The sequence below is a fragment of the Rattus norvegicus genome, chromosome 1 (assembly GCF_036323735.1).
Source record: "Rattus norvegicus strain BN/NHsdMcwi chromosome 1, GRCr8, whole genome shotgun sequence".
Taxonomy (NCBI): Eukaryota; Metazoa; Chordata; class Mammalia; order Rodentia; family Muridae; genus Rattus; species Rattus norvegicus.
The window spans coordinates 214,546,759-214,572,096 of record NC_086019.1 but is presented as its reverse complement, the minus strand read 5'-3'; the positions used below and the strand labels follow the sequence as shown (position 1 = coordinate 214,572,096).

Genomic DNA, 25,338 nt, shown 5'->3' with positions numbered 1-25,338 from the left:
CTCCAGGCAGATTTTGGGTCTGGAGGTCTATGAGACAGCCTTAGCTGTGGGCACAGATGAGACTGGTCCACTTTGAAGTCTTGTAAATTACACCTTCTGTAGTGCCTAACATGTAATATATTAACTCTTCTATTATTTTCTGATATTTGAAGTTCAATGTCCATATTTAACCATGGGGGTTGTGTAAGCAAAATTCCGTTGAAAATAAATCTTTAACAAATTCAGTTGCAGCAATAAAAACATACTAAAATGCTTGGTGACTTTAAAACAAGAAAATCCATGCCCAAACCTTAGTTCCTGGAAGGTAATGGTTCTCTGACTGCAATGGAGAAGTAATTGAGGGGTAAACATGTCTTTGTGAAATATATGTTCTTTTTAAATACTTTGTACTAATTTACGTGGAATTATTATTTGTTTCTCATTGGAGATATTTATTCAGCCTCAATGGCCTTTCAGGAACTCCTGAATCAGGTAGGAGGCCTAGGGAGATTCCAGATCCTTCAGATGGTTTTTGTTGTCTTCACCAGTGTTATTGTGGTACCTCATATTATAATAGAGAACTTTACTGCAGCCATTCCCAGTCATCGCTGCTGGGTTCCTATCCTCGACAATGTCACTGTCTCTGATAACGACAGTAGAATTCTGAACCAAGATAAACTCCTGAAGATCTCCATCCCCTTGGACTCCCACCTGAGACTAGATAAGTGTCGTCGTTTTGCCCAACCACAGTGGCATCTTCTTGATTTGAATGATACTTTCTCCAGTATAACTGAGCCAGACACTGAGCCCTGTGTGGATGGCTGGGTATATGACAGGAGCAACTTTCATTCTACCACTGTGACTGAGGTAAGTCATTTCCTAAAATGAAGTAATGATGTAGCTTTACCTATAACAGAAATAATGGATATTCATTTAGCTCAGTCTTCAACTTTTAGCCAACATAAATTACTAATATATTAAATGTGAAACATTTCTCATTCTTCTAGTATTTTATTCTAAGGATGAACACTGTTTATGTATTAATGTATTTGTCAGTGTTTTCTAGAATATATGTATGAGTACCACATGTATGCTTGGTGCATAAAGAAGTAAAAAGAGGGTGTTGTATCCCATGAAACTGAAATTACAGAAGTTTGTGAGCCACTATGTGTATGTTAAGAACTGATGTCAAGTCCTTGGAAGCAGCAATAAGGGTTCTCTTCAGTATCTCTTCAACCTTAATCTCCTTAGTGAATGTACTAATTTATTTTATGTAAATACTTATGTGCTTTCTTAAATATATTATAATAAGACAGTGTTATTCAGCCCTGATTTAAATTTTAAGAACTGGGTGATTATATAAAACAACAAGGCCATCTAAGGCTATTGCTCAGAGGTAGAGTCATCCAGGGTTCAATCTCATGATTGCCAAAGAAAAGATATATATTTACTTCTATAACAGGCTTGAATGTTTCTCATTGTTAGAACACTGTCCCACTTGGTTAAATGCTCACTTTTAGCAAAAGTAAGAAAAGAAAGTAAAGAAATAAGGGCAGGTGGTGGGGGAAGAGAGTGTAGTCATTGCTAGGCTCTTTCTATACCTGGTGGAGTAATATGATAATTTATACACTGCTATGTGTGTTCTAGAAAATTCTTTAAGTATCTCAAATGGTTGCACTTTATGGCTTAGTTGAGAATACTTCTTAGCATATTTTACAAATCTTTAACCAAAGCTAGAAAATTAGCTGAAGGTTCTTAGAGAGATGTGACTTTAGCTGATAGTAGAAATATTGTCGTATCCAAAAGGCATGTTCAAAAGAAAGATAGAACTACAATATTACACCAGAGGTTATGGTGAGGGCTTACAGCAAATGACACCGAATAGCTATAATCTCTGATTTGGTCATCTTCTTTTTTCTAGTGGAACCTGGTGTGTGAATCTCAGGCACTGAATTCTGTCACTAAACTTTCATTTATGATTGGTGCATTTATAGGAGGTATTGTAAATGGCCTTCTGTCAGACAGGTGAGTGTGTTTAGGGTTCTCCTGTCCACTCCATCTACCTTCAGCAGCTGACTCATTGAAGATGATGGTACCTTATACTGTTCTAGTTCGGCCACTGAACCAACAAAAAAAAAAATCTATGAAGAGATGTTCAAGAGGCAATTGCACAAGACAGTTCATAGGCAAATGGAACTAGAAAATATCATCCTGAGTGAGGTAACCCAGTCACAGAAAAACACACATGGTATGCACTCATTGATAAGTGGCTATTAGCTCAAATGCTTGAATTACCCTAGATGCACAGAACACATGAAACTCAAGAGGGAGGACCAAAATGCGAATGCTTCACTCCTTCTTTAAAAGGGGAACAAGAATACCCTTGGCAGGGAATAGGGAGGCAAAGACTAAAACAGAGGCAGAAGGAACACCCATTCAGAGACTGCCCCACATGTGGCCCATATATATACAGCCACCAAACTAGATAAGATGAATGAAACAAAGAAGTGCAGGCTGACAGGAACTGGATGTAGATCTCTCCTGAAAGACATGGCCAGAATACAGCAAATACATAGGCGAATGCCAGCAGCAAACCACTGAACTGAGAATGGGACCCCCGGTGAAGGAATTAGAGAAAGGACTGAAAGAGATTGAAGGGGCTCGAGACCCCATATGAACAACAATGCCAAGCAACCAGAGCTTCCAGGAACTAAGCCACTACCCAAAGACTATACATGGACTGACTATGGGTTCCAACCTCATAGGTAGCAATGAATAACCTAGTAAGAGCACCAGTGGGAGGGGAAGCCCTTGGCCTGGGCAAGACTGAACATCTAGTGAATGTGATTGTTGGGGGGAGGGTGGTAATGGGGGCAGGATGGAGAGGGGAAGCACATCTAGAAGGGGAGAGGGACGGGTTAGGAGGATGTTGGCCCAGAAACCGGGAAGGGGAATAACAATCAAAATGTAAATAAGAAATACTCAAGTTAATAAAGATTAAAAAAAAGAAACAGAGGAAAAGGTTAACTATGGGATCAAGACTAAGTAATGTCAATTTCCCCATATTCACATATTTTTATTATAAAAAATGTTCTTCATCAAGGCACATGGCCCCCTTCCTCCAGAACTTTGAACTGAGCAGATGTGATTCCAAGTGTAAAAATATGGTCTTTTAGTTGCTTGTCACTACAAGAAGAATGTTTTTTAATGCCTGTGAAATATTCAGTCATATGTTATTGGGAATGTGTTGGTTGAAGGAGATGGTTGTCTGAGTCCAGCCATCTCAAGGATAACTTCTTCAACTTGCTGCCAGGGTCAACCTAAGTTCATGTTTCCAGGCCAGAAACTAACTTCTATCCTGTTTCTCCAGATGTTTCTTGTCTGTCTCTTAATCAGTAAATTAGAAAAGAATGTAAGGAGTTGCCTGTTATCTAAACTAAGATATCCAAGTCATAAATGTATATAACGGTTTGCTTGTCATGACCTAATTGGCTACATGCAGATTGTTGGCTCATTTGTTCCCAAATCATTTTGAGTTATGGTCTAGATGTCCATGTGGTCTAGGTGTGACTGTCAAGGCTCTGAGTTAAGGACCTGGCAAACTCTATAAACCCCAACCAAACGCAGTTACTCCCTTCCTGTGACTGACTGGCCCTGTTCAGTGACAAAACCTTAAGGGAAATTCCCTTTCTCAACCCTTTGTGTCAAAATATGACTATGCTTCAGCTCCCCTGCTCCCCTCTAGTTTTGTGGTTTCATCCTTTAACAATATCTCTTCAAGGACATGGTTCAGATCCCAAGGTGACCGCATGCTTGAGTGATTAGAAAATAAAGCCTTCATTTTACCCTCACTTTTTTTTCTCCATCTTTATTAAATTGGGTATTTCTTATTCACATTTCAATTGTTCCTCCCTTTCCCAGTTTCCAGGCAAATATCCCCCTCGCCCATCCCCCTCCCCTTCTCTATGGGTGTTCCCCTCCCCATCCTCCCCCCATTACCACCCTCCCCGCAACAATCCCATTCACTGGGGGTTCAGTCTTGAAGTGAAATTTCTCAGCCTCTTGCAGAACCAAACTTTGGGAAATTATACCTATCACTTCTATGCTTGCTTCTCCTGGCATATCCTTCTGAGAGTTATAGAATCCATAGTATGTAATTAGGCAAATAAATAATGTAATGACTAATTGTGGAATAAGAATTGGCATCTTGTGCCTGATAATATTTTCTTTAAATTAACAAATAATTTCTGCAAATCAATTTGTTCGAGTTTTCTTCCCTCTTATATGGACTCTCCTTAAAACAAAGTAGGTTGAAGCAGAGATCAGCCAATCACGTATTTTGAGACAGGATTATTTATGGGGAGATGAAACATGGGGTTCTCTAGGGGAAGAGAAACATTCACTCTTCAGGGTAGCTCGGGAGATAAACAAATAACTTAAAGAAGACGCTGAAATTGACCAGATTAATTAGTCCCCTTCTTTTTCATGCTTGTATAAATAGTAAGCACTTCTCAGAGACACTGTCAGAAAAGCCGATCTGCCTAGAAAGAGTTCAGATCAGCTGAACACTCTGGAAAAGACAGACTTCTTTAAAGGAAGAGGGTCAGAGTAGCTGTGTGACCAGGAAAAGCCATCCATCAACCTGTTGAACTATCTCTGACCCAGACAGATAGTGTTTCCCGCTTTCCAGTGTGTTTCCACCTTTCATGAGCTAACTCCCATGCAGGATGTGTTTGGTGATGGGGCTGTCTTTGAGTCATGTTACTTCTTTAAGGAACTTATCACCCATATTCATTTGATTAGCAAAATAAAACGCATTGGTTCTACAAGCTAGATTTTTGTGAAATCTTTTCTTTTTTTCTTTTTTCCCCCCTCCATCTTTATTAAATTGGGTATTTCTTATTTACATTTCAATTGTAATTCCCTTTCCCGGTTTCCAGGTCAACATCCCCCAACCACTCCCTGTCCCTTTCTATATGGGTGCTCCCCTCCCCATACTCCCCTCATTACCATCCTCCCCGCAACAATTACATTAACTGGGTGTTTAGTCTTGGATGAACCAGGGGCTTCCCCTTACACTGGTGCCCTTACTAGGCCATTGTTTCTAGCTATGCAATTGGAGCCCAGGGTCAGTCCATGTATAGTCTTTGGGTAGTGGCTTATTCCCTGGAAGCTCAGGTTGGTTGGCATTGTTGTTCATATGGGGTCCAAATTCCCTTCAAGCTCTTTCAGTCCTTTCTCTGAATCCTTCAACAGGGATCCCGTTCTCAGTTCAGTGGTTTACTGCTGGCCTTCGCCTATGTATTTGCTGTATTCTGGCTGTGTCTTTCAGGAGAGATCTACATCCGGTTCCTGTCGGCCTGCACTTCTTTGCTTCATCCATCTTATCTAGTTTGGTGGCTGTATATGTATGGACTTCATGTGGGGCAGGCTCTGAATGGCTGTTCCTTCAGTCTCTGTTCTAAACTTTGCCTCCCTATCCCCTCCCAAAGTTATTCTTGTTTCCCTTTTAAAGAAGGAGTAAAGGATCCGCATTTTGGTCATCCATATGAGTTTCATGTGTTCTGTGCATTTAGGGTAATTTGAGAATTTAGGCAAATATCCACTTATTAATGAGTGCATACCATTTGTGTTTTACTGTGATTGGGTTACCTCACCCAGGAGGATATTTTCTAGTTCCATCCATTTGCCTATGAATTTCATAATGTCATTGTTTTTGATAGCTGAGTAATATTCCATTGTGTAGATGTACCACATTTTCTGTATCCATACCTCTGTTGAAGGGCATCTGGGTTCTTTTCCAGCTTCTGGGTATTATAAATAAGGCTTCTATAAACATAATAGAGCATGTGTCTTCGTTATATGTTGGGGCACCTTTTGGGTATATGCGCAAGAGAGGTAGAGCTGGATCCTCAGGTAGTTCAATGTCCAATTTTCTGAAAACCCCAGACTGATATCCAGAATGGTTGTACCAATTTGCAATCCCACCAACAATGGAGGAGTGTTCCTCTTTCTCCTCATCCTTGCCAGCATCGAGCAGATCGCTAGAGTTTTTGATCTTAGCCATTCTGAATGATCTGAGGTGGAATCTCAGGGTTGTTTTGATTTGCATTTCCCTTATGACTAAAGATATTGAACATTTCTTTAGATGCATCTCAGTCATTCGGCATTCCTCAGCTGTGAATTCTTTGTTTACTTCTGAACCCCATTTTTAAGAGGGTTATTTGTCTCCCTGCAGTCTAACTTCATGAGTTCTTTGTATATTTTGGATGTGAGCCCTCAATCAGTTGTAGGATTGGTAAAGATCTTTTCCCAATCTGTTGGTTGCCATTTTGTCCTAAAACAGTGTCCTTTGCCTTACAGAAGCTTTGCAGTTTTACAAGATCCCATTTGTCGATTCTTGATCTTAGGGCATAAGCCATTGGTGTTTTGTTCAGGAAATGTTCTCCAGTGCCCATGTGTTCGAGGTTCTTCCCTACTTTTTCTTCTACTAGTTTGAGTGTATCTGGTTTGATGTGGAGTTCTTTGAACCACCTGGACTTAAACTTTGTACAGGGTGATAAGCATGGATCGATCTGCATTCTTCTACATGCTGACCTGCAGTTTAACCAGCACCATTTGCTAAAGATGCTATCTTTTTTCCATTGGATGGTTTTGGCTCCTTTGTCAAAAATCAAGTGACCATAGGGGCATGTGGGTTCATTTCTGGGTCATCAGTTCTATTTCACTGGTCTATCTGTCTGTCTGTGAACCAATACCATACAGTTTTTTTTATCACTATTGTTCTGTAATACTGCTAGAGTTCAGGGATAGTGATTCCCCCAGAAGTCCTTTTATTGTTGAGGATAGTTTTAGCTATCCTGGGTTACTTGTTATTCCAGATAAAATTGCAAATTGTTCTGTCTAACTCTATGAAGAAACGGACTGGAATTTTAATAGGGATTGCATTGAATCTGTTGATTGCTTTTGGTAAAATGGCCAGTTTTACTATATTAATCCTGCCAATCCATGAGCATGGGAGATCTCTCCATCTTCTGAGATCTTCTTCAATATCTTTCTTCAGAGGCTTGAAGTTCTTATCATACAGATCTTTCACTTGCTTGGACAATGTTACACCAAGGTATTTTATATTATTTGGGACTATTATGAAAGGTGTCATTTCCCTAATTTCTTCCTTGGCTTGTTTCTCTTTTGTGTAGAGGAAGGCTACTGATTTATTTGAGTTAATTTTATACCCAGCCACTTTGCTGAAGTTGTTTATCAGCTTTAGTAGTTCTCTGGTGGAACTTTTGGGACCACTTAAGTATACAATCATATCATCTGCAAATAGTGATATTTTCACTTCTTCCTTTCCAATCTGTATCCCTTTGATCTCCTTTTGTTGTCTGATTGCTCTGGCTAGAACTTCAAGAACTATATTGAATAAGTAGGGAGAGAGTGGGCAGCCTTGTCTAGTCCCTGATTTTAGTGGGATTGCTTCAAGTTTCTCTCCATTTAGTTTAATATTAGCTACTTGTTTGCTGTATATGGCTTTTACTATGTTTAGGTATGGGCCTTGAATTCCTGTTCTTTCCAGGACTTTTATCATGAAAAGGTGTTGAATTTTGTCAAATGCTTTCTCAGCATCTAATGAAATGATCATGTGGTTTTTATCTTTCAGTTTGTTTATATAGTGGATTACATTGATGGTTTTCCCTATAATAAACCATCCCTGCATCCCTCCAATGAAGTCTACTTGATCATGATGGATGGTTGTTTTGATGTGCTCTAGGATACAGTTTGAAAGAATTTTATTAAGTATCTTTGTGTCAATATTTATAAGGGAAATTGGTCTAAAATTCTCTTTCTTTGTTGGGCCTTTGTGTGGTTTAGGTAGAAGAACAATTGTGGCTTCATAGAAGGAATTCGGTAGTGCTCCATCTGTTTTAATTTTGTGGAATAGTTTGGATAGTATTAATATGAGCTCTTCTACGAAGGTCTGATAGAATTCTGCACTGAACCCATCTGGATCTGGGCTCTTTTTGGTTGGGAGACTGCTCTATTTCTTTAGGATTTATGGGGTTCTTTAAATGTTTTATTTGTTCCTGATTTAACTTCGGTACCTGGTATCTGTCTAGGAAATTGTCCATTTCCTCCAGATTTTCACGTTTTGTTTTATATATCCTTTTGTAGTAGGATCTGCTGATTTTTTGAATTTTCTCTGACTCTGTTGTTATGTCTCACTTTTCATTTCTGATTTTGTTAACTTGGACACACTCTCTGTGTCCTCTCTTTGCCTCTTCTTAGGTACCATTTGTCTATCTTCTCACACTATCTAGATCCAATCTCCAAACCCTGGCTATATATCCAAATCTTTTCTCTCTTTTATATGTCCAATCCATGTATCCAGCTTAAGCTGTAGGCCATACACTTTTTAACTGACATTTGATACAGTCATACAATACACAATATAGTCTGTCTACAAGTGAAGACATAAAACAGACAAGGCTATTTAAAAAACAGGTTAATAATGTTGCCGAAGTTCCAGAGTACTAAATTTAACAACAAAATCAATCAAGAACAGTGTACACGATCAATGGAAAAGTGAATTCCAGAATTGTTATATTTTAATGATTCCTTTGAAAAGAAAGAACAAGGCTACCACCAAAGGCTTGCCATCTAAAGCATCATTGCATTTATCAATTTTATAAATGACTATTTCCTGTGAGAATATACAGGATTTAATTTATAGTACTATAAAATATTTAAGCCAACCAACCTTTATAATGCCTGCTACTTAATCATTTTATTTAATACATCATTTATTTATGCATTCTTCTCCAACATAATTTGAGTCATATTTACATAAGACATGTATGTCATATAAGTACTTATCTTAGCTAGGGTTTCTTTGTTGTGAAGAGACACCATGACTAAGGTAATTCTTATACAGGACATTTACTTGTGGATGGCTTTCAGTTATAGGTTCAGTCCATTATCATCATAGCCAGAAGCATGCCAGTGTACAGGCAGACATGATGTTTGAGAAGGAGCTGTGAATTCTATATCTTGATCCAAAGGCAAGCAGACAGATATTATCTTCTGCAGGCAGCCAGGAAGAGGCTCTCTTTCACATTAGGTGGGTCTTAGCATTCAGACCTCAAAGCCTACACCCACAGGACATACTTCCTCCAACAAGGCCACATCTCTTAATAGTGCCTTGTCCAACCTCAAACACTTAAACAGTATGCTTAGCCGGGTGGAATTTTACCCTGGCATCACACATCCTTTAATCACTTTATTTTCTTGAACACAGAATTCAGCTCCATTCCACTTCCTTGTGCCTGTTTAATACTTGAACCATACATTTTTTAGTTTTTCTATTGCAGCTTATGTATTTTCATCTAAATGCTCTTCATAAATTTGAAATTTAGTAACAACACAACAGAAATTAAACCAGGGTATTCTGAGATTTTCTTTGATAATACAATGAATCTAAGTATCTTTACTTTAGCTGCAGGAAGACTCTTTGAACCAGTGCAGCACCTAGATAAAAATGAAAACCACATTTTTCATCAGAATATCACAAAATCAATCTCTAGGCAACACACTAACATTATTGTCCTTTGAAATCTCTAGAGCCAGGGTTTCACAGTTCAAATCACTCTCAGTACCAATAATGTCTTCCATATTCCTACTAGGCCCATTTAACCAAACTTAAGAGATTCCACTGATTTCCAAAATCCAAAATCCCCAAATCCACCTTCCTCTAAACAAAAATGTGGTCAGTCCTGTCACAGCAATACCCCATTCCTGTCTTAGAGTTTTATTGCTGTGAAGAGACACCATGACCAAGGCAATTCTTAAAAAGGACAGGATTTAATTGTGACTGGCTTACAGTTTCAGACATTCAGACCTTCATCATAGCAGAAAGAATTGAAGTATCCATCTAGACATGATGCTGGATGCTGGAGAAGGAAATAAGAGTGCTATGTTTTGATCCAAAGGCACGCAGAAAGAGATTGTCTTCTGAAGTTATCCAGGCGGTGGCTTTATTCCACACTGGGAAGATCTTGAGCATTGAAACCTTAAATCCCATTCCCATAGAGAATGCATTTATAAATACATTCCTCCAACAAGGCCACATCTATTTTAATAGGCCCACACCACCTAATAGTGCCACTTCCCATGGTCCAAGCATATTCAACCACCATAGTACTCAAGAGATGATATGTATAATTAATGTTACAATGTGACTAAGTTGATGAGAGTTCCAAATAACATGTAAGTTTTCCAGTTCCCATTTATTTGCATAGCTGTTTCTATAACGTCTGTACAAGTGATTTGTTCAATTTGACAGAAAGTATTTCTAGTCTTCTAAGGAACTCAGAATTTTGTTTTCCTGTGTTTAATCACCCTTCCTTCTTTGTTCCTCATTCTCAGTGTTGCTCATGTCTCTGAAACTTTCTAGAAGTCTCTTGCCCTGCATCATGATTGCCTTATAGCCTATACCACAAAATGGAATTGGAATTTCAAGGTCATTAAGTTCAAATTCAGCAAAAGTAGCTTTTATGAAAGCACACATCAACTATTCCATTGATATATTTTATCCACGATCTCTGCAGTACTAAACTTCCAAGTGCTGGCTAAGATACCTAATTTTACAAGGACTATATGTGTCTTGCACTATGCTTACCTGTCCACCAAAACTTCATGTGTTTGAAAACTTTGTACTTTAGCTAATGAAGGTGTTTGGGGAGGACACAGAGCATTTGTCAATGGAGTTTTCTTGTGGGAATGGGGTTGCCTGAGTACATATCGTGGGAAATACCTATTTGAGATGTGGTATGATAACCACTTACTCATTCAGCCTCTGAATGAGTCATCTATCTCATGCTCATGGCAACATACAGGGCAATTACCATGTTTTATTCGTTGTTTATCTGATGGTACTCGACAAAATATGTCTTTTCTCCCTTAAGTGGCTTTGAAGAAGTATCTAGTCTTATCAAAGAAACAAATCAGTAATAAATATGCTAAGTACACTACATGGTATGGTATTTTTGTAATATATTATAATACCAACATAGTATTTTATCATGTGGCATGAGTTAATAAAATAGCTCATAAGAAATTTAGAAAAATATTGTTTAACTATGTATTTATAAAAATGAAAATAATCTTTTGATTTCATGCACTCTGTTATTTACAATTCCTTATTATTTAGAATTATAGCTGTCTTGAAGTTTCAAGCAAACTGAATTCTTCTCATAATCTAATTTCTCTCTTTTTCTCAGGTTTGGGAGGAAGTTCATTTTAAAATATGCTTTATTACAAATGGCCATCACTGAAACCTGTGCAGGTTTTGCTCCCAACTTATTCATTTATTGCTCTCTAAGATTCCTGGCAGGAATGTCTTTGGAACCCATAACAGTAAATATTAACTTGCTCAGTAAGTCAAAGCCTTTGAAATGGAATATTGTTCAAACTTTGGTTTTGACCCTGCAAATCCCTTTTAAGTTAATATAACTTTTTCTTTCAGTGTTTGAATGGACAAGCCCTAAATTCCTAACCATGGTGACAGTTCTTGGATCTTGTGCTGGTAGCTTTGGAGGCATGATATTGGCAGGCCTGGCTTTTCAATTTCAAAACTGGCACCACCTCCAGCTGGCAATGTCTGTACCAATTTTCTTCTTCCTTATACTCACAAGGTATGAGCTTTCTTTCCAAGTCTCTGTAATGGAAATCTGTGAAGATAATGAACAGGAATAAGGACATAAGAAATGCATTACCCTTTAGTCTACACAAGACAGTATGTGATACTCTTTCCAATTATGGGACTGGAGGACAAGGACGACTGTCAGATAAAACTGAGGTGACTCAATTCTGCCTAACCTTGAGCTAAACAAATAATTTTATAAAATCATACATAAGTGTGACAAGAGGTACTGGTACATTGAAGGGCATACACTACTTTTTTTTGTAGGAGCTTTTTAAAAAAGTTTATTGGATGTATTGATTTAAATTTTAAATGTTATCCCCTTTCCCAGTTTCCCCTCCTCAAAAGCCCAATCCCATCCCACATCCCCCTGCCTCACATTGAACTAGTTCTGCTTTGCTTTTCCTTTTTCTCCATCTTTATTAACTTGGGTATTTCTTATTCACATTTTGATTGTTATTCCCTTTCCCGGTTTCCAGGACAACATCCCCCTAATCCCTCCCCCTCCCCCTCTATATGCGTGTTCCCCTCCCCTAACTCCCCCCAATACCACCCTCCCCTAAAACAATCATTTTCACTGGGGGTTCAGTCATGGCAGTACCAAGGGCTTCCCCTTCCACTGGTGCTCTTACTAGGCTATTCATTGCTACCTATGAGGTTGGAGCCCAGGGTCAGTCCATGTATAGTCTTTGGGTAGTGGCTTAGTCCCTGGAAGCTCTGGTTGGTTGGCATTGTTGTTCATATGGGGTCTCGAGCCCCTTCAAGCTCTTTCAGTCCTTTCTCTAATTCCTTCAATGGGGGTTCTGTTCTCAGTTCAGTGGTTTGCTGCTGGCATTCGCCTATGTATTTGCTGTATTCTGGCTGTGTCTGGCTGTGTTTAGGAGAGATCTACATCCGGTTCCTATCAGCCTGCACTTCTTTGCTTCATCCATCTTATCCACTTTGGTGGCTCTATATGTATGGGCCACATGTGGAGCAGGCTCTGAATGGGTGTTCCTTCTGCCTCTGTTTTAATCTTTGCCTCCCTATTCCCTGCCAAGGGTATTCTTGTTCCCCTTTTAAAGAAGGAGTGAAGCATTCACATTTTGGTCATCCTTCTTGAGTTTCATGTGTTCTGTGCATCCAGGGTAATTCAAGCATTTGGGCTAATAGCCACTTATGAATGAGTGCATACCATGTATGCTTTTCTGTGATTGGGTCACCTCACTCAGGATGATATTTTCCAGTTCCATCCATTTGCCTACGAATTTCATAAAGTCATTGTTTTTGATAGCTGAGCAGTATTCAATTGTGTAGATGTACCACATTTTCTGTATCCATTCATCTGTTGAAGGGCATCTGGGTTTTTTCCAGCTTCTGGCTATTATAAATAAGGCCGCTATGAACATAGTGGAGCATGTGCCTTTGTTAAATGTTGGGGCATCTTTTGGGTATATGCCCAAGAGAGGTATAGCTGGGTCCTCAGGTAGTTCAATGTCCAATTTTCTGAGGAATCTACTGACTGATTTCCAGAATGGTTGTACCAGTCTGCAATTCCATCAATAATGGAGGAGAGTTCCTCTTTCTCCACATCCTTGCCAGCATCTGCTGTCATTGAACTTAGTCATTCTCACTGGAGTGAGGTAAAATCTCAGGGTTGTTTTGATTTGCATTTCCCTTATGACTAAAGGTGTTGAACATTTGTGTAGGAGTTTCTCTGCCATTTGGCATTCCTCAGCTCTGAATTCTTTGTTTAGCTCTGAACCCCATTTTTAATAGGGTTATTTGACTCCCTGCAGTGTAACTTCTTTTGTTCTTTATTTATTTTGGATATAAGCACTCTATCAGTTAAAGGATTGGTAAAAATCTTTTCCCAATCTGTTGGTTGCCATTTTGTACTAACAACAGTGTCCTTTGCCTTACAGAAGCTTTGCAGTTTTATGAGATCCCATTTGTGGATTCTTGATCTTAGAGCATAAGCCATTGGTGTTTTGTTCAGGAATTTTCTCCAGTGCCCATGGGTTTGAGGTTCTTCCCCACCTTTTCTTCTATTAGTTTGAGTGTATCTGGTTTGATATGGAGGTCCTTGATCCACTTGGAGTTAAGCTTTGTACAGGGTGATAAGAATGGATCGATCTGCATTCTTCTACATGCTGACCTGCAGTTTAACCAGCACCATTTGCTGAAAATGCTATCTTTTTTCCATTGGATGGTTTTGGCTCCTTTGTCAAAAATCAAGTGACCATAGGTATGTGGGTTCATTTCTGGGTCTTCAATTCTAGTTCACCGGTCTCTCTGTCTGTCTCTATACCAATACCATGCAGTTTTTTTTTTTATCACTATTGCTCTGTAATACTGCTGGAGTTCAGAGATAGTGATTCCCCCCCAGAAGTCTTTTTATTGTTGAGGATAGTTTTAGCTATCCTGGGTTTTTTGTTATTCCAGATGAATTTGCAAATTGTTCTGTCTAACTCTATGAAGAATTGGGTTCGAATTTTGATGGGGATTTCATTGAATCTGTAGATCACATTTAGTAAAATGGCCATTTTTACTATATTAATCCTGCCAATCCATGAGTATGGGAGATCTTTCCATCTTTTGAGATCTTCTTCAATTTCTTTCTTCAGAGGCTTGAAGTTCTTATCATCAAGATCTTTCACTTGCTTGGTTAAAGTCATAGCGAGGTATTTTATATCATTTGGGACTATTATGAAGGGTGTCATTTCCCTAATTTCTTTCTCAGCTTGTTCCTCTTTTGTGTAGAGGAAGGTTACTGATTTATTTGAGTTAATTTTATACCCAGCCACTTTGCTGAAGGTGTTTATCAGGTTTAGTAGTTCTCTGCTGGAACTTTTGGGATCACTTAAATATACAATCTTATCATCTGCAAATAGTGATATTTTCACTTCTTCCTTTCCAATCTCTATCTCTTTTATTTCCTTTTGTTGTCTGATTGCTCTGGCTAGGATTTCGAGAACTATATTGAATAAGTAGGGAGAGAGTTGGCAGCCCTGTCTAGTCCTTGATTTTAGTGGGACTGCTTCAAATATGGCTTTTACTATGTTTACGTATGGGCCTTGAATTCCTGTTCTTTCCAGGACTTTTATCATGAAGGGGTATTGAATTTTGTCAAATGTTTTCCCAGCATCTAATGAAATGATCATGTGCTTTTCATCTTTCAGTTCGTTTATATAGTGGATTATGTTGATGGTTTTCCATATATTAAACCATCCCTGCATCCTTGGAAAGACGCCTACTTGATCATGAGGGATGATTGTCTTGATGTGCTGTTGGCTTCGACTTGCAAGAATTTTATTGAGTAACTTTGCATCAATATTCATAAGGGAAATTGGACTGAAGTTCTCTTTCATTGTTGGGTCTTTGTGTAGTTTAGGTATAACAGAATTGTGGCTTCATAGAAGGAATTCTGTAGCGCTCCATCTGTTTCAATTTTGTCGAGTAGTTGGGATAGTATTGGTATGAAGTCTTCTATGAAGATCTGATAGAATTCTGCACTGAACCCTTCTGCACCTGGGCTCTTTTTGGGTGGAAGACTTTTAATGGCTGCTTCTATTTCAAGTCTACATTGCATCATCAGAGTTCAATTCTGCGACAAAACCAAACACTGAATATCCAAACACACCAGAAAAGCAAGATCTAGATTTAAAATCACATTTTATCATGATAATGGAGGACTTCAAGAAAGACAAAAAGAACTCCCTCAGAGAAATGCAGGAAAACACAAGTAAACAAGTAGAAGCCCTTAGAGAGGAAACACAAAAATCCCTGAAAGAATTACAGGAAAACACAATCAAGCAGGTGAAGGAATTGGAAATGGAAATGGAAACAATAAAGGAAGCACAAAGGGAGAAAACAAAGGATGAGACAAGGAGCCGTAGATACAAGCATCACCAACAGAATACAAGAGATAGAAGAGAGAATCTTAGGAGCAGAAGATTCCATAGAATTCATTGACACAACTGTCAAAGATAATGGAAAATGAAAAATGCTACTGGCCCCAAACGTGCAGTAATCCAGGACACAATGAGAAGATCAAACCTAAGAACAATAGGTATAGAAGAGAGTGAAGACTCCCCACTAAAAGGACCAGTAAATATATTTAACAAAATCATAGAAGAAAACTTCCCTAACCCAAAGAAAGAGATGCCCATAAACATACAAGAAGCCAACAGAACTCCAACTAGATTGGACCAGAAAAGAAACTCCACCTGTCACATAATATTCAAAACACCAAATGCACAAAACAAAGAAAGATTATTAATAGCAGTAAGGGAAAAATGTCAAGTAACAAATAAAGGCAGACCTATCAGAATCACACTAGACTTCTTACCAAAGACTATTAAAGCCAGAAGGTCCTGGACAGATGTCATACAGACCCTAAGAGAACACAAATGCCAGTCCAGGTTACTGTATCCAGCAAAACTCTCAATTAACGTAGATGGAGAAACCAACATATACCATGACAAAACAAATTTACACAATATCTTTCTACAAACCCAGCCGTACAAAGGATAATAAATGGTGAAGCCCAACAGAAGGAGGCAAGTTACATCCTAGAAAAAGCAAGAAACTAATCGTTTTGCAACAAACAAAGGAAAGACAAGCACAAAAACATAATCTCACTTCCAAATATGAAGATAACAAGAAACAACAATCACTATTTCTTATTATCTCTCAACATCAATGGACTCAATTCCCCAATAAAAAGACACAGATTAACAAACTGGATATATAATGAGGAACCAGCATTTTGCTGAATACAAGAAACACGCATAAGAGACAAAGACAGACACTACCTCAGAGTAAAAGGCTGGAAAACAGCTTTCCAAGCAAATTGGCTGAAGAAGCAAGCTTGAGTAGCAATTCTATTATTGAATAAAATTGATTTTCAACCAAAAGTCATCAAAAAAGACAAAGAAGGATACTTCATATTCATCAAAGGAAAAATTCACCAAGATGAACTCTCAATGTTAAATATCTATGCTTCAAATACAAGGGCTCCTACATACATAAAAGAAACCTTACTAAAGCTCAAAGCACACATTGTAACTCACATGAGAATAGTAGGAGATTTCAACACCCCACTCTCATCAATAGACAGATCATGGACTCAGAAATTAAACAGAGACATAGACAGACTAACGGAAGTCATGAACCAAATGGACATAACTGATATTTATAGAACATTCTATCCTAAAACCAAAGGATATACCTTCTCACCACCTCATGGTACTTTCTCCAAAATTGACCATGTAATCAGCCACAAAACAGGCCTCAACAGATACAGAAAGAAAGAAATGAACACATGCATCCTATCAGACCACCATGGGCTAAAGCTGGTCTTCAATGACAGTAAGGAAAGAACACCCACATAAACAGGGAAGTTGAACAATGTTCTACTCAATGATAACCTGGTCAAAGAAGTAATAAAGAAAGAAATTAAAGACTTCTTAGATTTAATGAAAATGTAGGTACAACATACCCAAACTTATGGGACATAATGAAAGCTGTGCTAAGAGGAAAACTCATAGCTCTGAGTGCCTGCAGAAAGAAACAGGAGAGAGCCTATATCAGCAGCTTCACAGCCCATGTAAAAGCTCTAGAACAAAAAGAAGCAAACATACCCAGGGGGAGTAGAAGGCAGGAAATAGTCAAACTCAGAGCTGAAATCAACCAAGTAGAAACAAAAAGGACTATGCAAAGAATCAACAGAACCAAACCTGGTTCTTTGAGAATATCAACAAGATAAATAAACCCTTAGCCTAACTAACCAGAGGACACAGAGACTGTGTACAAATTAACAAAATCAGAAATGAAAAGGAAGACATAGCAACAGAATCAGAGAAAATTCAAAATATCATCAGATCCTACTACAAAAGCCTATATTCAACAAAACTTGAAAATCTGGAGGAAATGGACAATTTCCTAGACAGATACCAGGGACTCAAGTTAAATCAGGAACAGATAAACCATTTAAACAATCCCATAACTCCTAAAGAAATAGAATCAGTCATTAAAATCTCCCAACCAAAAAGAGCCCAGGTCCAGATGGGTTCAGTCCAGTATTCTATCAGACCTTCATAGAAGACCTCATACCAATACTATTCAAATTATTCCACAACATTGAAACAGATGGAGCACTACCCAATTCCTTCTATGTAGACATAATTACTCTTACACCTAAACCACACAAAGACCCATCAAATAAAGAGAATTTCAGGCCAATTTCCCTTATGAATATTGATGCAAAAGTATTCAATAAAATTTTTGCAAACCAAATCTAAGAACACATCAAAACAATAATCCATCATGATAAAGTAAGCTTCATCCCAGGGAAGCAGGGATGATTTAATTCACAGAAAACCACCAACGTATTCAACTATATAAACAAATTAAAAGATAAAAACACATGATCATTTCATTAGATACTGAGAAAGCATTTGACAAAATTCAACACCCTTTCATGATAAAAGTCCTGGAAAGAACAGGAATTCAAGGCCCATACCTAAACATAGGAAAAGTCATAAAAAGCAAACCAGTAGCTAACATTAAACTAAATGGAGAGAAACTTGAAGCAATTCCACTAAAATCAGGGACTAGACAAGGCTCTGCACTCTCTCCCTACTTATTCAATACAGTACTCAAAGTCCTGGCCAGACCAATCAGACAACAAAAGGAGATCAAAGGAATACAGATTGGAAAGGAAGAAGTCAAAATATCACTATTTGTAGTTGATATGATAGTATGTTTAATTGATCCCAAAAGTTCCAGCAGAGAACTACTAAACCTGATAAACAACTTCAGCAAAGTGGCTGGATATAAAATTAACTCAAATAAATCTGTAGGCTTACTCTACACAAAAGAGGAACAAGCTGATATAGAAATTAGGGAAATGACACCCTTCATAATAGTCCCAAATAATGTAAAGTACCTTGGTGTGACATTAACCAAGCAAGTGAAAGATCTGTATGATAAGAACTTCAAGCCTCTTAAGAGAGAAATTGAAGATCTCAGAAGATGGAAAAATCTCCCATGCTCATGGATTGGCAGGATTACTATAGTAAAAATGGCCATTTTACCATAAGTGATCTACAGGTTCAATGCAATCACCATCAAAATTCCAATCCAATTCTTCATAGAGTTAGACAGAACAATTTGGAAATTCTTCTGGAGTAACAAAAACAAAAAACAAAAAACAACAACAACAACAACAACAAAAAAAAAACAGGATAGCTAAAACTGTCCTCAAGAGTAAAAGGACTTCCAGGGCAATCACTATCCCTGAACTCAAGCAGTATAACAGAGCAATAGTGATAAAAACTGCATGGTATTGGTACAGAGACAGACAGATAGACCAATGGAATAGAATTGAAGACCCAGAAATGAACCCACACACCTATGGTCACTTGATTTTTGACAAAGAAGCCAAAACCATCCAATGGAAAAAAGATAGCATTTTCAGCGATTGGTGCTGGTTCAACTGGAGGTTAGCATGTAGAAGAATGCAGATCGATCCATTCTTATCACCCAGTACAAAGTTTAAGTCCAAGTGGATCAAGGACCCCCACATCAAACCAGATACATTCAAACTAATAGAAAAAAAAGTGGGGAAGAATCTCGAACACATGGGCACTGGAGAAAATTTCCTGAACAAAACACCAATTGCTTATGCTCTAAGATCAAGAATCAACAAATGGGTTCTCATAAAACTACAAAGCTTCTGTAAGGCAAAGGACACTGTTTTAGGACAAAATGGCAACCAACAGATTGGGAAAAGATCTTTACCAATCCTACAACTGATAGAGGGCTTACATCCAAAATAAATGAAGAACTCATGAAGTTAGTCCGCAGGGAGACAAATAACCCTATTTACAAATGGGGTTCAGAGCTAAACAAAGAATTCACACCTGAGGAATATCGAATGGCTGAGAAGCACCTAAAGAAATGCTCAACATCTTTAGTCATATGGGAAATGCAAATCTAAAGAACCCTAAGGTTCCACCTCACACCAGTCAGAATGGCTTATATCAAAAACTCTGGTGACAGCAGATGCTGGCGAGGATGTGGAGAAAGAAGAACTCTCCTCCATTGTTGGTGGAATTGCAGACTGGTACAACCATTCTGGAAATCAGTTTGGAGGTTCCTCAGAAAATTGGACATTGAACTACCCGAGGACCCAGCTATACCTCTCTTGCGCATATACCCAAAAGATGCCCCAACATAAAACAGAGACACATGCTCCACTATATTCAAAGCAGCCTTATTTATAAAAGCCAGAAGCTGGAAAGAACCCAGATGTCCTTCAACAGAGGAATGGATACAGAAAATGTGGTACATCTACACAATGGAATATTACTCAGGTATCAAAAACAATGACTTTACCAAATTCATAGGCAAATGGATGGAACTGGAAAATATCATCCTGAGTGAGGTAATCCAATCACAGTAAAACACATATGGTATGTACTCATTTATAAGTGGATATTGGCCCAACCGCTTGAATTACGTTTGATGAACAGAACACATGAAACTCGTATGGATGACCAAGATGCGAATGCTTCACTCCTTCTTTAAAAGGGGAACAAGAATACTCTTGGGAGAGAATAGGGAGGCAAAGTTTAGAACAGAGGCAGAAGAAACACCTATTCAGAGCCTGCTCCACATGTGGCCCATACATATAGAGCCACCCAATTAGACAAGCTGGATGAAGCAAAGAAGTGCAGGCCGACAGGAGCCGGATGTAGATCTCTTCTGAGAGACACAGCCAGAATACAGCAAATACATAGGTGAATGCCAGCAGCAGAGCACTGAACTGAGAACGGGATCCCCGTTGAAGGAATCAGAGAAAGGACTGTGAGAGCTGAAGGGGCTTGAGACCCCATATTACAACAATGTCAACCAACCAGAGCTTCTAGGGTCTAAAATTCTACCTGAAGAGTATACATGGTCTGACCCTGGGCTCCAACTGCAGAGGTAGCAATGAGTAGCCTAGTAAGAGCACCAGTGGAAGGGAAAGCCCTTGGTCCTGCCAAGACTGAACCCCCAATGAAAGTGATTGTTGGGGCGAGGGCAGTATTCGGGGGAGAATGGGGAAGGGAACACCCATATAGAAGGGGAGGGTGAGGGGTTAGAGGAATGTTGACCCCGAAAGGGGAAAGGAGATAACAATCTAAATGTAAATAAGAAATACCCAAGTTAAAAAAGATGGAGGGAAAAAAAAGAATGGCAGGGGGAGGGCTTATGGGAATGTTTGCATGGAAACCGGGAAAATGAATAACATTTGAAATGTAAATAAATACCCAATTTAATAACGACGCAGAAAAAAATGCAGTGAATTATGTGGTTGAATCATTCCTAACTTTTATTGAAGGTATTAGATAACAAGATATTACAGAGATTTTTATATCAGAATGTTGTATGTATTCAATTAAAGAACAAAATTTCGAAGGTTAAATTTTGTATAGAAAATAACTTCACAAGGATTGTTTCTACCTCAACATCTTCCTTGACAGGTGGCTGTCAGAGTCAGCTCGGTGGCTGATTGTGATCAACAAGCCCCAGAAGGGCTTAAAGGAACTAAAAAAAGTTGCACACATTAATGGAATGAAGAAATCTGGAGACAACATAACCATGGAGGTAAGGATAATGGATGATGGGTATGACAATACCCATCACAAATACAAGCTTCACATGTGTATGAGTTAGTGCCCAAGATACACTATGCTGTCATTAAGAACACTGCATATGTGTTTCATTCTAATGAGACTAAAAGCACTGTTTTCATTTCTTTGTTTCTTGAATCCAGTTTGTAATATTCTTTTGCATTGGATTTCATTCACAAAGTAACTGTTTTAGTGGAATGCTGGTGTTATATACTAATGTGCTACATTTAATATGTTTAGGTAATATATTTTGATAGTTTTCATTTTATTCTTTCATTAACCTCACAGTACTCTATAGCGCTTGAAAGGAACATAGAATGATAGTGAGATAAAAATGAGTCTTGCTTCTTCTCAACAAACCCCCTACTGACTGCTCTCTCTCTCTCTCTCTCTCTCTCTCTCTCTCTCTCTCTCTCTGTCTGTCTCTGTGTGTGTGTGTGTGTTTTATTTTTTGTGAACTAATAAGATAAATTAAGATTTCTTACAGAAATAAGTAATAAGAACCAAATTATAGGAGCATGGACAATATACAAGGGGCTGTATCGAGACTTAATATACCTCTCCCTTATCCAGAGCAATCATTAATCATCCATCCTTTCTCAAGATGATGAAATTTTACTCACTGAATTCTGGGTAGGTCTGGTGGAGATTACCACAGCTGTTGAGAGTGCAATGCCCATGCCATGCCTAGAATACAGCATTGCGTATCACCCCGTAGCTAACTCTAGACCTTATATTATCTCAGAATTCTGTTTCACATGGTCCCTGATCCTTGGAAATAGTGTTGTATACATATAGATTAGGACTTACTCATTTAACAATCATTTAATTTAATAATCACTTATTTTCTGAAGAATAGACAGTTTCAGCTTTGTAGTAGCATTCTCAAACTCTGGAAAGAAGCTTCTCTGATCAAAACTGAAAACAACATCAATATATGGGCATGAACAAAATCATTAGAAAGCACGTCAACTTACACATAATCGCCATATAGATCAATAACTGAGTTAGCTCTACTACCAGGGCCCAAGAGTCCATTGTTGAATAAAATGATGTAGAGTATTGTCTATCAGCGGCCTGCATAGTAGCTTTCAGTGAGACTAACAACCAGAGAATTAGATTCCAGCTTACTTCTAGCTTGGTGTTTATAAGTCCAACAACCAGAAATTGTAGTGTATTCAGCAACTGGCTCTTAACGTTCTATTTGGAAGTTACTTGTATATGTGCGATCACTAATAGTAATTGGAAAGTATGAAGAACTTCAATCACTGGCTGAAGATCCTTAGACGTGCCTACAGGGACTTATTTATGTTAACTTAGATTTGTGGAATGACAGAATGGTTATCTGGATTAGTAAAATTGATGAGAAATGACCACCTCAAAGGAAGCAACATTGTTCCCTGTGCTTCTGTCCTGAGGTGCATAAGAAGGGGAAGCTAGCTGAGATTAATACTCAATTTTCTCTTCTTGCATGCATACACAATGCAACTATCTGCCTTCTCAAATTATAACAAGGTAAGATTCCTACCCGAAATTACTACACAATTCATGTAGGTGCCAAAATAACCGTTTTCTTCTTTAAAGGTATTTTAGTAAGACTGTCTTACCACACCAACAGAAACACTAACTAGTAAAAAAATTGGAATTGGGTATGAGGTCTTTGGAAAGATAAAGCTCATATGCACTCTCAGTACCTTTATACTCACTGAGGGAGGAATGTAGAAATATTAGAAACTCTGTAGTTAAAAGCCCTTGAATACTATAAACAAAGATCAAGGAGCCATTCCAGTGCCTCTTGGGAAATGAGAATGCTGGACTAAGCACAGGCAGTACAAGTAGAAACCATGAATTTCCAGAGGGTACACAGACTCTATCAGCAATTACATTTGGACCCTTTAGTGTGAAATTTGGCCCAGAACCTGGCTTTAATCTTTTGAAATCCTGAGACACCAAATCAAATTTAACATGAAAATAATGACCTAATTTGTTTTGTGGAGTATATTTTATAATGGATATGTATAGTGATCATAGTATCACCACTCTTACTGCATTATTTGATCTACAGTAGAAAGACAACAAAAAAGGAGAGAGAAAGTCATAAGAATGTCCAGTTTGCCAAAGAGGAGTGATCAAACAAGTAAAGTTTGCAGCCAAGGCATTAGCTCTGCAGTGAGACATCATGCTCTACACCAGACAGAAGGAAAACAGCCATGACTGCAAAAGTCCAATCATCAAATGATCTAACCTATGAAAATCCAGAAAACTTCTTAAAGGAAGGAGCTTGAACTGAGGCCAAGGACCTCAATTCAAGGGAATCCATGTACCAGGAAAGCATTGCCCTGGAAATTGTTTTCATGGGGATTAATAAATAGAAGGCAATAGAATTGTGGTTCTAAAAGAACAGACTCCACTCTGAGTCGTCAGACATCCACTGACAGAATGTGAGTCTGTGACCACACAGTACTGGTCTTGCAAACATGAGGTGAAGATAGAGTGAGTCAGGGAGTACTGATCCAGTCTTTAGCAGCAGCAGAGGCCTTAAGTTGTGTGGCAGGGCAGGAGGCTCTGGTAGCATTCCCTCAGAGAGCATTGCATAAATCTGTGGACTTGAATACCCCTTGCTGAGCAGAGATTCCTGGAGGCTGAAGATGCTAGAACCACAGGATGTCTGTTGCAGAACACTGCACTCATGACATAAAACTGTCTTGAGAAAAAAGTTATATGCGGTCAAAACAATATAGCTAGAGAAGTAGACTACCTAATGCTTTAGAACCAGGACATTCTGTTTTGATCCACCATCTGAAAACATGAAACTTGTGCTGAGAAGTCTCATGTCAACTTGACACACATAATAGAGGTATCTGAAAAGAGGGTACCTTACTTGACAATATTGCTCCCTAAGATCTGGCTTTAAGGCAATTTCTTTTTCTTTCTATCTTTCTATCTTTCTATCTTTCTACCTATCTTTCTTTCTTTCTTTCTTTCTTTCTTTCTTTCTTTCTTTCTTTCTTCCTTCCTTCCTTCCTTCCTTCCTTCCTTTCTTCCTTCCTTTCTTTCATTTGTTTGTGTTGTTTTTATTATATTATTATGATTTTCAATTTGTATTATTTTACATATTTATATGCCAATCATTGCCCATCCCCCCTGTATCCCCCCCCCCCCAGTTCTTTATCCCATTCTTCCTCCCACTTGCCTCCGAAGGATGCTCCCATTCCACCAGACCTCCCCTTTCTAAGGCTTCAAGTTACTTCAGGATTAAGCAAATCTACCACTAAGGCCTGACAAGGCAGACTTCTGACTGGCCCTTGTTGCTCCTCAAAGGTGGGTCAGACTCCGGGAGCTCCCAGGGTCTTAGTAAGTTGACACTGCTGATGTTCCTATGTGGTTGCTCTCCCTTCAGCTTCTTCAATCTTTCCCCTAATTCAACCACAAGGACTTCCAACTTCAGGCCAGTGCCTGGGTATAAGTGTCTGCTCCTGTCTCCGTCAGCTGCTGGTAGGGCCTCTAAGAGGACAGCCATGCCAAGCTCTCATCTGTAAACAAGTCATAGCATCAGTAATTGTGTCAGGCCTTGGGGCCTTCCCATGAGATGGATCCAAGTTGGGCAGTCACTGGATCACCTTTCCTTTAGTCTCTTCTCCATTTTTGTTCTTGCAGCTCTTCTAGGCAGGAACAGTTCTGGGTCAGAATATTTGGCTGTGGATTAGTAGTACTGTCCCTCTGCTTGAGACCCTGTCTATCTACTGTAGTTGAACTCTTCCATTTCCCTCTCCCCAATGTTGGGAATTGTGACCAAGGTCACCCCACTGAGTCCTTAGAATCTCTCACATCCCATGTTTCTGGTACTTCCTAGAGTGTCTTCCTCCTCCCACCCCAATGCTGCTTATCTCAGTTTATTCTCTTAGACATCTGGCCTTCTCTCCTGTCATCCCCTCAGACGCTTTTCCCCTTTCCCCTCCCTCTTTCTCCCTCCTCCCACTCAGTTCCCTGCCTCCATTT

At 38.7% G+C, this 25,338-nt stretch overlaps 1 protein-coding gene across 2 annotated transcripts in view; it reads left to right on the top strand.

Moving 5' to 3' along the window:
• Positions 1-244: 244 nt before the first annotated feature.
• The window catches only part of UST4r (integral membrane transport protein UST4r), a 70,506-nt gene continuing 45,412 nt past the window's right edge, over positions 245-25,338 (top strand). The window contains exons 1-5 of one of the 2 annotated variants that reach the window (XM_039089277.2): positions 245-846; positions 1,901-2,004; positions 11,256-11,410; positions 11,501-11,669; positions 21,190-21,313. In XM_039089277.2, the coding sequence (XP_038945205.1) occupies positions 445-846; positions 1,901-2,004; positions 11,256-11,410; positions 11,501-11,669; positions 21,190-21,313 (954 nt within the window). In that variant the 5' untranslated portion in view covers positions 245-444. The remainder of the gene's footprint in view (positions 847-1,900; positions 2,005-11,255; positions 11,411-11,500; positions 11,670-21,189; positions 21,314-25,338) is intronic. The other variant, NM_134379.2, reaches the window with a different exon arrangement.